Source organism: Thermomyces dupontii, assembly GCF_041956625.1.
Source record: "Thermomyces dupontii strain NRRL 2155 unplaced genomic scaffold VTN31scaffold_4, whole genome shotgun sequence".
Taxonomy (NCBI): domain Eukaryota; kingdom Fungi; phylum Ascomycota; class Eurotiomycetes; order Eurotiales; family Trichocomaceae; genus Thermomyces; species Thermomyces dupontii.
The window spans coordinates 1,854,920-1,865,870 of NW_027192310.1; the positions used below are offsets into that span (position 1 = coordinate 1,854,920).

General features: G+C 57.0%; 6 protein-coding genes across 6 annotated transcripts; 4 read left to right on the forward strand and 2 right to left on the reverse strand.

The window, feature by feature from the left end:
• Positions 1–27: 27 nt before the first annotated feature.
• Positions 28–1,930, forward strand: VTN31DRAFT_5199 (uncharacterized protein; the record flags this gene model as incomplete). The annotated part of the gene is made up of 3 exons (XM_069405671.1): positions 28–275; positions 324–1,578; positions 1,640–1,930. 3 exons carry the CDS (start codon positions 28–30, stop codon positions 1,928–1,930), a joined length of 1,794 nt encoding a protein of 597 aa, XP_069260712.1.
• A 306-nt stretch (positions 1,931–2,236) lies between these two features.
• Positions 2,237–2,905, reverse strand: VTN31DRAFT_5200 (uncharacterized protein; the record flags this gene model as incomplete). Its single annotated transcript, XM_069405674.1, has 3 exons — positions 2,237–2,342; positions 2,399–2,731; positions 2,811–2,905. The coding sequence occupies 3 exons, from the start codon at positions 2,903–2,905 to the stop codon at positions 2,237–2,239; spliced, it is 534 nt and encodes a 177-aa protein (XP_069260713.1).
• Positions 2,906–4,308: 1,403 nt separating this feature from the next.
• VTN31DRAFT_5201 (uncharacterized protein) lies at positions 4,309–5,923 on the forward strand (the record flags this gene model as incomplete). Its single annotated transcript, XM_069405675.1, has 2 exons — positions 4,309–4,394; positions 4,447–5,923. The coding sequence occupies 2 exons, from the start codon at positions 4,309–4,311 to the stop codon at positions 5,921–5,923; spliced, it is 1,563 nt and encodes a 520-aa protein (XP_069260714.1).
• A 286-nt stretch (positions 5,924–6,209) lies between these two features.
• On the forward strand, positions 6,210–8,252 carry VTN31DRAFT_5202 (uncharacterized protein; the record flags this gene model as incomplete). Its single annotated transcript, XM_069405676.1, has 2 exons — positions 6,210–6,252; positions 6,331–8,252. The coding sequence occupies 2 exons, from the start codon at positions 6,210–6,212 to the stop codon at positions 8,250–8,252; spliced, it is 1,965 nt and encodes a 654-aa protein (XP_069260715.1).
• Positions 8,253–8,771: 519 nt separating this feature from the next.
• Positions 8,772–9,598, forward strand: VTN31DRAFT_5203 (uncharacterized protein; the record flags this gene model as incomplete). The annotated part of the gene is made up of 3 exons (XM_069405677.1): positions 8,772–8,841; positions 8,901–9,018; positions 9,085–9,598. The coding sequence occupies 3 exons, from the start codon at positions 8,772–8,774 to the stop codon at positions 9,596–9,598; spliced, it is 702 nt and encodes a 233-aa protein (XP_069260716.1).
• Positions 9,599–9,731: 133 nt separating this feature from the next.
• Positions 9,732–10,637, reverse strand: VTN31DRAFT_5204 (uncharacterized protein; the record flags this gene model as incomplete). Its single annotated transcript, XM_069405678.1, has 1 exon — positions 9,732–10,637. The coding sequence occupies one exon, from the start codon at positions 10,635–10,637 to the stop codon at positions 9,732–9,734; it is 906 nt and encodes a 301-aa protein (XP_069260717.1).
• Between the last annotated feature and the right edge of the window lie 314 nt (positions 10,638–10,951).

Sequence of the window (10,951 nt, forward strand, 5' to 3'; positions counted from 1 at the left end):
CTCTTGCCCTCCCCAAGCTCATGAGCCATGACGGACGAGCGCAAGTCCATTGAGTACCGGCACGAGCCTGCCAGTGAGCATCCCAATCCGGCTCCGCCGATTGAGGAGAAGCAGTTCCAAGATACCAACGCGGTTGAGCAGACGTCGTTGGACAAGACGGGCGACGTGGAAGACCTGCAGACCGACAAGTCTCCGCGCCGGCTGTGGTGGGAGCGGTTTTCGCGGCGGTACCTGCCGCATATCATCTATGCTGTGGTCTGGCTGCTGTTTACCGGGTGAGTGCATCTCGCAGCAAGATTCTCCGCCAATGCTCATGCCTCTAGCTGGTGGATCGCCGGTCTGATCCTCCATCGCTATGACATTGGCTGGCTGAAGCCGTTCCTGGTGTATCTCGCGCTCACGCTGCGCATCGTCTTCTTCTACGTGCCCATCAGCATTGTGACGAAGCCGATGCGTTTTGTTTGGGACCATACATCGCGGCCGCTGGTGCAGCTGATCCCCCCCAAGGCGCGAACGCCCTCCGCAGCGCTGCTGGTGGTGGTGGTGATCCTGATCGGGGCGTTTGTATCGGAGGAGTCGGCGGACAACACGCGCGAGAACCGAGCCGTCAGTCTGTTCGGCTTGGTCGTGCTGCTCTTCGCGCTGTGGGTGACGTCGCGCGACCGACGGCGCATCGTGTGGCACACCGTCATCGTCGGAATGTTGGTGCAGTTCATTGTCGCGCTGTTTGTGCTGCGCACGCGCGCCGGGTTCGACATCTTCAGCTTCGTCTCTGAGATGGCGACGGAGCTGCTGAACTTCTCCCAGGACGGCTTCGGCTTCTTGACGACGATTCCCGTGCCCGAGCACATCTCTACCTGGTTCCTGGTCACGGTGCTGCCGGCCATCATCTTCTTCGTGTCGCTGGTGCAGCTGCTCTACTACTACGGCATCCTGCAGTGGTTCATCAAGAAGTTCGCCGTGTTCTTCTTCTGGTCCATGCGCGTGTCCGGTGCCGAGGCCGTCGTCGCGGCCGCCTCCCCGTTCATCGGTCAGGGCGAGTCCGCCATGCTGATCCGCCCCTTCGTCCCGCACCTGACCCTGGCCGAACTGCACCAGGTCATGTGCTCCGGCTTTGCGACCATCGCTGGTAGCGTGCTCGTCGCCTACGTCAGCATGGGCGTCAACCCGCAGGCGCTCATCTCGTCCTGCGTTATGAGTATCCCTGCGTCGCTCGCCGTGTCCAAGATGCGCTGGCCCGAGACCGAGGAGACGCTGACCTCGGGCCGCGTCGTCATCCCCGAGGAGGAAGAAACCCGTCGTCCGGCCAATGCGCTCGAGGCCTTCGCCAATGGTGCCTGGCTCGGTCTGAAGATTGCGGGCATGATCGGTGGGACGCTGCTCTGCATCATCTCACTGATTGCGTTGTGCAATGGGCTTTTGGGCTGGTGGGGACGGTACCTCAACATCGACGACCCGCCGTTGACCATCGAGATGATCGTCGGGTACATTTGCTATCCGATTGCATTCTTGTTGGGCGTACCACGCACGCATGACCTGTATCTCGTGGGCAAGCTCATTGGCCTCAAACTCATCGCCGTACGCTTCCCCCTTTCCCCTGTTTTTGTCTCCCTTGCAAAGTGTCACTAAATGGCATTAGAATGAGTTTGTCGCCTACAACGCCCTCCAGACTGATCCTGAATACGCCCGTCTGTCCCCGCGGTCTCGGCTTATCGTCACTTATGCGCTGTGCGGCTTCGCCAACATCGGCTCCCTGGGTAATCAGATTGGTGTGCTGTCGCAGATCTCTCCGGGTCGGAGCAGCGATATCTCGCGCGTAGCCATCAGCGCGCTGCTCACGGGGGCGCTGAGCACGCTGACAAGTGCCGCCATTGCAGGGTTGCTGATTACCGATGAGGTCAAGTATTCTTCAGCAGCACCTGCCTCTTAATTCTTTTTCAATTTTTGTCGCAGTTTGTAGGTATGAGATATGATAGTATTCATTCAATTCCAAAAGTAGCATGTTTATACTCCATGCTATTGTAGATACTACCCAAGAAAGTTGTATTAAGGATAAGTCATGAGTCATGATCAACGACGATTGGTGTCATCGCTCGAGCAACCACAAAAAAACCGACAAATGAAAACAAAAACTCCATGTCCCAGGCCCTAGACCAATGCAACGCCTCCTGACATGCAGTCGACCCTAAAAGCTAGAATTCCATGTCCTGCATCATGTATCACGCGCAAACCTCGCTTACTCGACCTCGTCAACGTCACGGTGCCGGGCGAGCACGCGGCGCTTGAACTCCTCGCGATCTTTATCCCACAGCTCGGCGGCCTGACCGTTCAAGGGGCTTGCACTGAACGGCTTCGTCAGTTATTGAGACCTCAACATAGCAGTTAGAAAAAAACTCACTTATTTGGTTCCCCCAGCAAACTCTGTAGACTCAACAACACACTCTGCACGTTATACACCGCACTCCACTTATCCTTGAGAATATCCAGGCAAATTCGGCCCGAGAAATCCACGTTCGGATGATAGATCGGGGTCTTGAACAGCACCGTCGGCGGCGCGTAAGGGTAGTTCTCGGGGAAGCTAAATGAGAGCTTAAAGGTGAGGTTCTCGTAGGGGGTGTCGGCGGGCCCGTTGATCGTCGCCGTCCAGGATAGGAGGTTGCCGTCAGCGTCTGGGAAGGCAGAGATGCCGGGAGAAGGAGAGAGCATTAGTTGCATGAGCTCGGATTGGAGGCTGGAAGGAAAGGAGGTCGTTAGCATTCGTGGGTGGACGAGGGAAGGGTGATCTTTGCAGGCGCTGCAATCATACCTACCGTTTGGTGACGCTCTGTGCGGATGATGTTCCTGACTTGGAGGCTTCTTGTGTTTCAACCGGCAAGGTCTGCGAATCGTTCATTGCGTAGTCCATGGTGTGATACGATGGAAGCTTTCCAACTGATAACAAGTGAATGCGAATTTTGCGGGGTTTTCAAATGAATGCAGACAGACTGGGGCTTGAGCAGTAGAAGAGAGAGACACTCAGTAACGAATAAAAAAAAGAAAATCTTGGAGTGCGATTCAGGCACTGCTTTTGCTGATGATGTTGTCGTGTTGGGCGCTGGAAAGAAAATTAACCCAGGCGTTGTTTATTTTGTTTATTTTTCGTTCCTCACCCCGGCAACGGGGTTTTCCTTTCACTTTCACCACCACTCTTTGAACTCTCTTTGAGAGAAGTGGATACTGAATACACAGTTACAGAGTGACTTGCGGCATTGGCAGTGAATCCTGCTTTAATTGACTACAGTACTTTTGCAAAGTTCATACTACTTCATAATGTTGTCGTCGTTCAAAGATTGGATCCTCAACGTTCATCTCGCTACGATCTCAGGTCCTCTCCATTCCTGACCTGTTAAAACAGACATTGCATCCATTCGCATAGGCTTCAAAGAGAACAGGTTGTCTAATCCCGCAGGTGTATGTCCTCACCGCGATATCGAATGGTTCTTTCGTGCCGCCCCTCTACCCAGACAAACTTCAATGAACATCTCTGAGATCCGCGTCAAATCTACGACTGGGATGCGCCATCGCGGCCAGCCCCGAGAGATACTAACTTATCTGCACAAAAATTTACAAGGGATCGGACTCTCAAAGATACCGGGTGCATGAGGAATGACTTCAAGCATGAATAATATCGGTCACGGGTGTGATGCTTGACCCCGATACCACCATGGATGTGCTCACGAAAAGCCTTTAGATCCAATAACTCACCAGTCAGAAGCAGATTTCTGTTTGAGTCGCTTTGGAATTGGGGAGATACTCGATCAAATCTCGCACAGTCTCGACTCTCTGTCAACTACAACAGTTGGCATGTCGCCAGGCCTCGAGCCAGGCAACGCGACCGTACAAGTCGAAGCACCCTTTAATCTGCATTGACTCCATCGAGAGAAGAACAATTGGAATGATTTACTAACGACGGGCAGAATTAATGACGAACTGATCCTCATGCCACAACAGGACCCCAACGGCGCTTGGTTGGCCAGCCTCCCTAGTGCCGCCTAATCCGCCCAAGCCTCGATCCAACCACAGTCGCCCTTTTACGAAGCCGACGCATGGAATGGCATGCTTCAAGCACGATTCCAGTCGTAAGTCTGCACAATTCAAAGAGTTTGTGCCTCGCGTCGCCGCGACAACGCGGGGCAGGCAAACAAATTTCCCAAAACGGACAAATGGGTTCGCGGCCCGACGCGCCCCAGAACCATCGGACGAGACTTTTCAGCCTATTCATCTGTCGACTCCGGATTGGACTATTGGAGTATTGACCCAGCAGGCCCCATGCAGCACTCTCAATTGGCACCGCTGCCCACGGAGCTGCCGTTCCGCATTGTCTCCAAAACGATCGGGCAGGGCGCCTATGCCTGGTATGAAAATTCTACTAGTCCGTGTTCGAAGGCGACGGGCTGACGAAGACAGCATCAAAAAGGCCTGCCCGCTCGACAAAGACACGCCCGTTTTCGCCGTCAAATTCATCCATAAGGAATATGCCGCTCGCCGGGGCAGGATCTCAGCGCGACAGCTGCAGATGGAGGTAACAGTCCACAAACACGTCGGCGACCACAACAACATCATCTCGTTCTTCCACACCGGCGAGGACGCGACGTGGAGATGGATTGCGATGGAGCTGGCCGAGGGCGGAGATCTCTTTGACAAGATCGAGGCGGACGTCGGCGTGGGCGAGGATATTGCACACTTTTATTTTACCCAGCTAATCAGTGCTGTAAGCTACATGCACTCGCGCGGTGTTGGGCATCGCGATATCAAGCCGGAGAATATCCTGCTGTCGGAGGACGGAAACCTCAAGATCGCCGACTTTGGCCTGGCGACCGTGTTTGAGTACAATGGCAAGACGAAGCTGTGCACCACGCTCTGCGGCAGCCCGCCCTACATCGCGCCCGAGGTCATCACATGCAGCAACCGTGGGCAGACAAAGGGCAGCGGTTATCGCGCGGATTTCGCCGACATTTGGTCCTGCGGCGTGGTGCTCTTCGTATTGCTGGCCGGGAATACGCCCTGGGACAGCCCAACGGAGAATAGCTACGAGTTTAGTGAATACGTGGCAACTAACGGACGCACCACCGATGAGCTGTGGCAGAAGCTGCCGCCCGGGGTGGTTTCCCTGCTCCGCGGCATGCTGCGGGTGGACGTTCAGAGCCGATTCACCATGGAGGAAGTGCGCCGGCATCCGTGGTTTACGCGTCCCAACAAATACATGTCGCGCGACGGCAAGCTCCGAGACTCGATCAACTTGGCGACGAGCATGTTCGAATCGCTACATATTGACTTCTCGCAGGACCCGCTGCGACCCACCACGTCGTCGCAGCGGGCGCCTCCTCCGGACACGTCCGCAGCGTGCGACGTGCGACTGGCGTCGACGCAGCCAGAAATGCTGCAGAGCGACGTGACGGTCGACTGGGACGACCCGCTGATGGCTGGCGTCTCGTCGACGCAACCGCTCGTCGACGGGACCCTCGTCGACCGGCTCGAGGACGAGCCGTCGCTGTCCCAGTTCAGCCCGCACCCGTCGGTGCCGCTCAGCCGGACGCAGCGAGCGCAAAAGTTCCGCGATATCATCCCCGCTCGTACGCTAAATCGCTTCTTCTCCGTGTGGGCGCTCAAACTCCTAGTGCACCTGCTGTGCGAGGCGCTGAACCGTCTGGGCGTGCCTGTGCAGACGCGGGTGGGCACTGACACCGGCGGGCCGGTAGTCATCCGCGTGGCAACGCGCGACCAGCGCATGTGCCAAATGCACGGCAACATCGTCGTGGAGAGCGTTGGGGAGGGGCTCTACGAGGTGGAGTTCACCAAGGCCAAGGGGGATCCGGTTGAGTGGCGGCGGTTCTTCAAAAAGGTTGCGGTGCTGTGCAAGGATGCTATATACCGGCCGGAGTGATCTACTCCCTACGTACATAGTACTCTTGGGAAGGTCCATGTACTGCATGAAATTTGGAATGTGTCTGGACGTGACTTCGGCTCTTCTCCCGCATGACATGCATATCACGTGATCCAAGAAGAGGGGGTCTAGAATCGGATCGCCCTTGGAGATCCTCAACGTCGAGGGTAGAGTACAGTAGCAGGTTCGATGTGTGCGGAATAAACAGAACCAATCAACCTGGTTCTCTGTTGGTTTCGGAGGACAACCAGGACAGACGCCAATCTACCCTCTCCATGGAGAAGGCATGGACAAACTCCCCGTAGAGATCCTTACGAAAATCATCCACTGTATCGTTCCAATCTTCCCACCCCCCAAAAGTATCCCACGGAATGAAGTACCCAACTAACCGGCCAATGTTGTCCCAGACCTCAACCCTCGCGAACAAGCAAACCTCCAACTCGTCTCTCGCCGCTTCTTCGCGCTGGCTCGCGATGATAATCTCTGGCGATTGCACTGCTACGAGAGCTCTTGGAGCGCTGCGGAGCGGCGTCTGCGTCTCGCAGCGGCGACCGACCACCGGCCCCGCTCCCAGTCCCAGACGGACAACACGGACACGGACACGGACACGGATAACAACAGGCTATCTATCGGGGCGGTAGCTCCGTTAAGTGCTCTGGGTCCGGGGACGTTACGGAATTTAATCCGGCCGGAGCAGCCCGCGCGGGGCCCGGACCGGGAGGAAGAGGGGGAGGATGAGGCAAGGGCTGCGGCAGATTGGGATCCATCGGATGAGACGGAGGAGATTGACTGGTACTCCGAGTATGTTGCAAGGCATGGGCCGATTGCGTTCCGTTGGTTGCAGGCGCCGCCGGGGCTGGGCGATGTCAAGGGCGTGGGTCTGTTCCGGGGGTGGACGGCGGCAAGGGATGATCGGGTGGTTGCGCCGTTGGATGATGGGACGGTGTGTGTGTGGGATCTCAGTCATGCGTATGCGCATGTCGGCCGGGATGGCGGCAAGGGGCGGATTGTTGGGATGAGTCGTCCGGGGGTTTTGACGGCGGATCTGTCCGGGCGTGGCCGTCGGTCCCCCGGAAGGAATGGGGTTGACTTTGCGCCGGAGTTTCCGCAGGTAGGGGAATGTGTCAGTGTGGATTCTTTGCAGCGCCGCGCGTACATGGCTGTGGGCAATGTGCTCAATGAGGTGGATCTCGAGACCCTGCGTGTCGTCCACCAGACGCGCTGCACAAAGACCATCTTTGCGCTGTCCCAGGAGACGGACTATTCAGCGCCGATGACCTTGGCCACGATGTCTGGTCTGCAGATCTACGATGCGCGGCTGTCGCCGTCGGAGGAGGAGGACGCTATTCTTGCGCGCTGCGAGCAGTCACCAGTCCGCACTGGCTCGGACCTCTACAGCCATCCGGACTACCAGATGTTTCGCCTCCGGCCAGACGGGCGGCCGCCGCAGAGGATCCGTAGTCCTAAACCGGTAGATCGCGGGGCCACCTACGACTCCCTCTTCCAGCCGGCGCCGCTGTCCATCCTGCATCCCCCGGCCCCGCACGTCAACACGATTCTACTCGCCGGTAGATTCCCCAGCATCCTGTGCTACGATCGCCGCATGTTTCCCAAGCTTCAGCAGGCGGTGCACTCGGGCGCCCGCCTGTGTGGCTTGGCTTCTGTGCCTGCGCCGCACTTCCCCGTCTCGACGGAGCCTACGCAGTGGGCCGCGCGGCACAAGATCGTCGCCTGCGGCGAGTACAACGGCCGAGGCTCGCTCGAGCTCTATAACCTAAACTTCAACGGCACGGATCCCCTAGACTCGTCATCGACATCGCGTATCGGCCAAGAGCGGTACCAGAACCGTCAGAGCACGGCCAGCTCCAAGGTTCTCTCGGTGGCGTCGCACGGCGCGCGGATCGTGTTCTCCGATGCGGACGGTAACGTCAAATGGGTGGAGCGCGACGGACGCGACGAGGTGCGCCGGTGGAACGTCAACACGGACCGCCGCGGTTCATCCCCAACAGGCAGCATCGACGGCAGGGCAGACTCGGGCATGTTCCTGACAAGCGGCCCCCCCGCGCGCAGCGACGTGGTGCGCAAGATCGTGCCCACGGACGGTAATCTATCGGCCGACGAACTGCTGATCTGGACAGGAGACCGCATTGGGCGATTGCGGTTTGCGCAGGACCGGGAGGAGGAAGTCGAAGCCGAAGATGAGCCGGAGGTGACCAAAGACGAGCGTGAACGGCGTCAATTGGAGCAGGAGTACTCGCGGATGATGCGGCGGGCGTTGGAGAGACAGGCAGACGAGGTGCGATGGATGGGGCGGCTGGGAATGGCCTAAAATCTGGACTTTTGTCACGAACTTCACGAAGCCTTTTTCTTTGTCTGATTGAGCGCCATAAAGCCGGCATTGTGATGAGTCATGACGGTGATTGTGATTACTAATCCATGATTGAGAAATTTCGGCTTTGGATTTCATGTGAAGGTTCAAAACACTCGGTAACTCTGAAAGAAAGTCTATAAGCACGCCATGAAATGAGTCAAAAAACTGGCATCATTCGAGATTCTTTTAGGGTTATATAAGAGTCAAAAATTGTCCAGCTCTCCGCATGGTCTTCTCCGCACACAAAGCTACAGTCCCCTACGGAGTACATCGCCGTCCACGATTCCGCGCAATCCGAGCTTTGAATCTCCCGCTCTTGAATAGAGCCCAATTCGCTTAAGAGGAACTCGTAACTCGTCGTTGTCGGACGAGCAAGTTCTTAGAACCTACGCTTCCGACATCCAGCACTCCGACCATCGCCTGGCGGAGTGCACTTTGACCCCGCCAAAAGAAAGAAAACCCCTCCGATCCGATACTATGCCCTCCGCTGCGGAACCTGACGAGGAACTGCGATTCGACCGGATCGAGGATGTGATTGAAGATTTCCGTATGCCTTTCCCGTACTGAAGCCTGTGCAGCTCGGAGTTGACTTTTTGAGGTTCGCAGGAAATGGGCAATTCGTGATTGTGCTGGACTCGCCAGACCGGGAGAATGAGGGCGATTTGATCATCGCGGCCGATGCAGTCACGGAGGCCAAGATGGCTTTTATGGTTCGATACTCCAGGTAAAATCCATGCGCAAATAGATTATCTTTTTTTTTCGATATACTTACTTGTTTGGCTGATGTCAGTGGCTACATTTGCGCTCCCATCCTCCCCTCCCGCGCCGACGAGCTGGACCTCCCCCTCATGGTCGTCAACAACGACGACCCCATGCGCACCGCATATACCATCTCCGTAGACGCCCATGACCCGTCCGTCACCACGGGAATCTCCGCGCATGACCGCGCTCTGACCTGTCGCCGCCTCGCCGACCCTTCTGCCCGGCCCGATCAGTTCCGCCGTCCGGGACATGTGCTGCCTTTGCGGGCCCGAGTTGGTGGCGTGCGTGAACGCCGCGGCCATACCGAGGCTGCGGTGGATCTCTGCCGGCTCGCGGGTCGGCCCCCTACCGGTGTCATTGCGGAGTTGGTTGAGGAGGGTGACCCCGTTGAGGGGCGGCCCGAGCTGGCGGGTAACATTGGGATGATGCGCCGTGACTCGTGTTTGAGGTTTGGGAAGCGGTTTGGGTTGAAGGTCTGCACTATCGAGGATCTGGTGCGGTATCTTGATGAAAAAGACAAAGCAATCAATGGGAGTCATTGATTCTTTTTTTTTCTTCCCCCTTGATGTGTAAATAGCTATGAATCCGATGTCTGAATATACCAAGATAGAGTCAACCAGTCTAATTGTACATTCCCAACGCCCAAACGCCGCCAATGCACATCCGAATCCCCAATCACCGGTGCAAATGAGAATAATCCCGCAGAATACCCATCATGTGCGTATTGGTCGTCTTGCCGCTGCGTCGCGGTTTTCGGGGCTTCTTCTGCTCGACCTTTGGCCGCGGCTTGACGACCTTGTGCTTGCTGGTCGGCGTGATACCCGCCTTCTCCAGCTCCTCGATGACCTTCTGCTGGTCCGGGATCTTGATCTTGTCCCAGATCTGGCGGAACTCCTCGTCGAACGTGTGCATCAGCGACGGGTCGTTGGCCCAGACCATGCGCGCGTGGTTGTCCTTCTTGTTGCGCGTCACCAGTACCTTCCCCTCGCGCTCCATCCGGTTGATCGCCTCTTCCACGTCCGGCCACCCTTCCTTGAGCTCCTTGACGGAGAGACCCGCGGCCGTCGTTTGTGATTGCAGTTTGGCGAGCAGCTGCTCCTCGGACCGAATGTTATGCGGCGGGCGGAAGCTGAACGTGCCTTTACCGTCCGCGCCCTTGGGGTCGTAGTGTACCCGCTCGTGCATCTGCAGGATGCTGCGTAGGGCGTGCATGAATCCGTGGTCTTGCCGGCGGTGCTGTAGCGACAAAAACCCGATGATGTCGTCGAACGTGAACGGGTAGTTCTTCTCCTTCATCTTGCTGATGGCGAAGTGTACGTTGGTCATGATGTCCTTGCCCGTGCCCGTGTTGGCCGGCTGCGAGTACACAATGTCCGAATCGTGTCGCTTCTTTTTTGTTGTCTCGCCATTCGCCGCGGTCGTGGTCGGGGTCGTTGTTCCGGCCGTTGTCGCTGGCGTCGTTGCCGCAGGTCCCGTCCCGGTCTGCCCGCCGGTCGCTATCCGCCGCTGCTGCGGCAGCTGGCCCGCCGTTGACGCCAGGTGGGCGTTGAATTTGTCAAGCTGCTGCTGGAGGTACGACATGGTGTCGGCGTTGTTCAATACGAGTACTATTCTCCCGAAGGTCAGATTCTCAGGCCTCACTCGGCCTCGGAGCAATCCGGGCTGGTCGCTCCCACCCAAAAGAAACAGATCTCCAGCATGCGAAGATCTGCTGGCATCGAGTTCCGTGATTCCTTTGTATCAAGAAGGCCGTAACGAAACGAAGTGTTTCCAAACGAAACGGCAGTGATGCAGATCCTGAAATTGTAGCCCCAGGTATCTGTCACGTGACTACTCCATAACGCTAAACCCGATTCGTCGCCCTCACTGTTCGCCGCCATGTTTTGAACTTCATG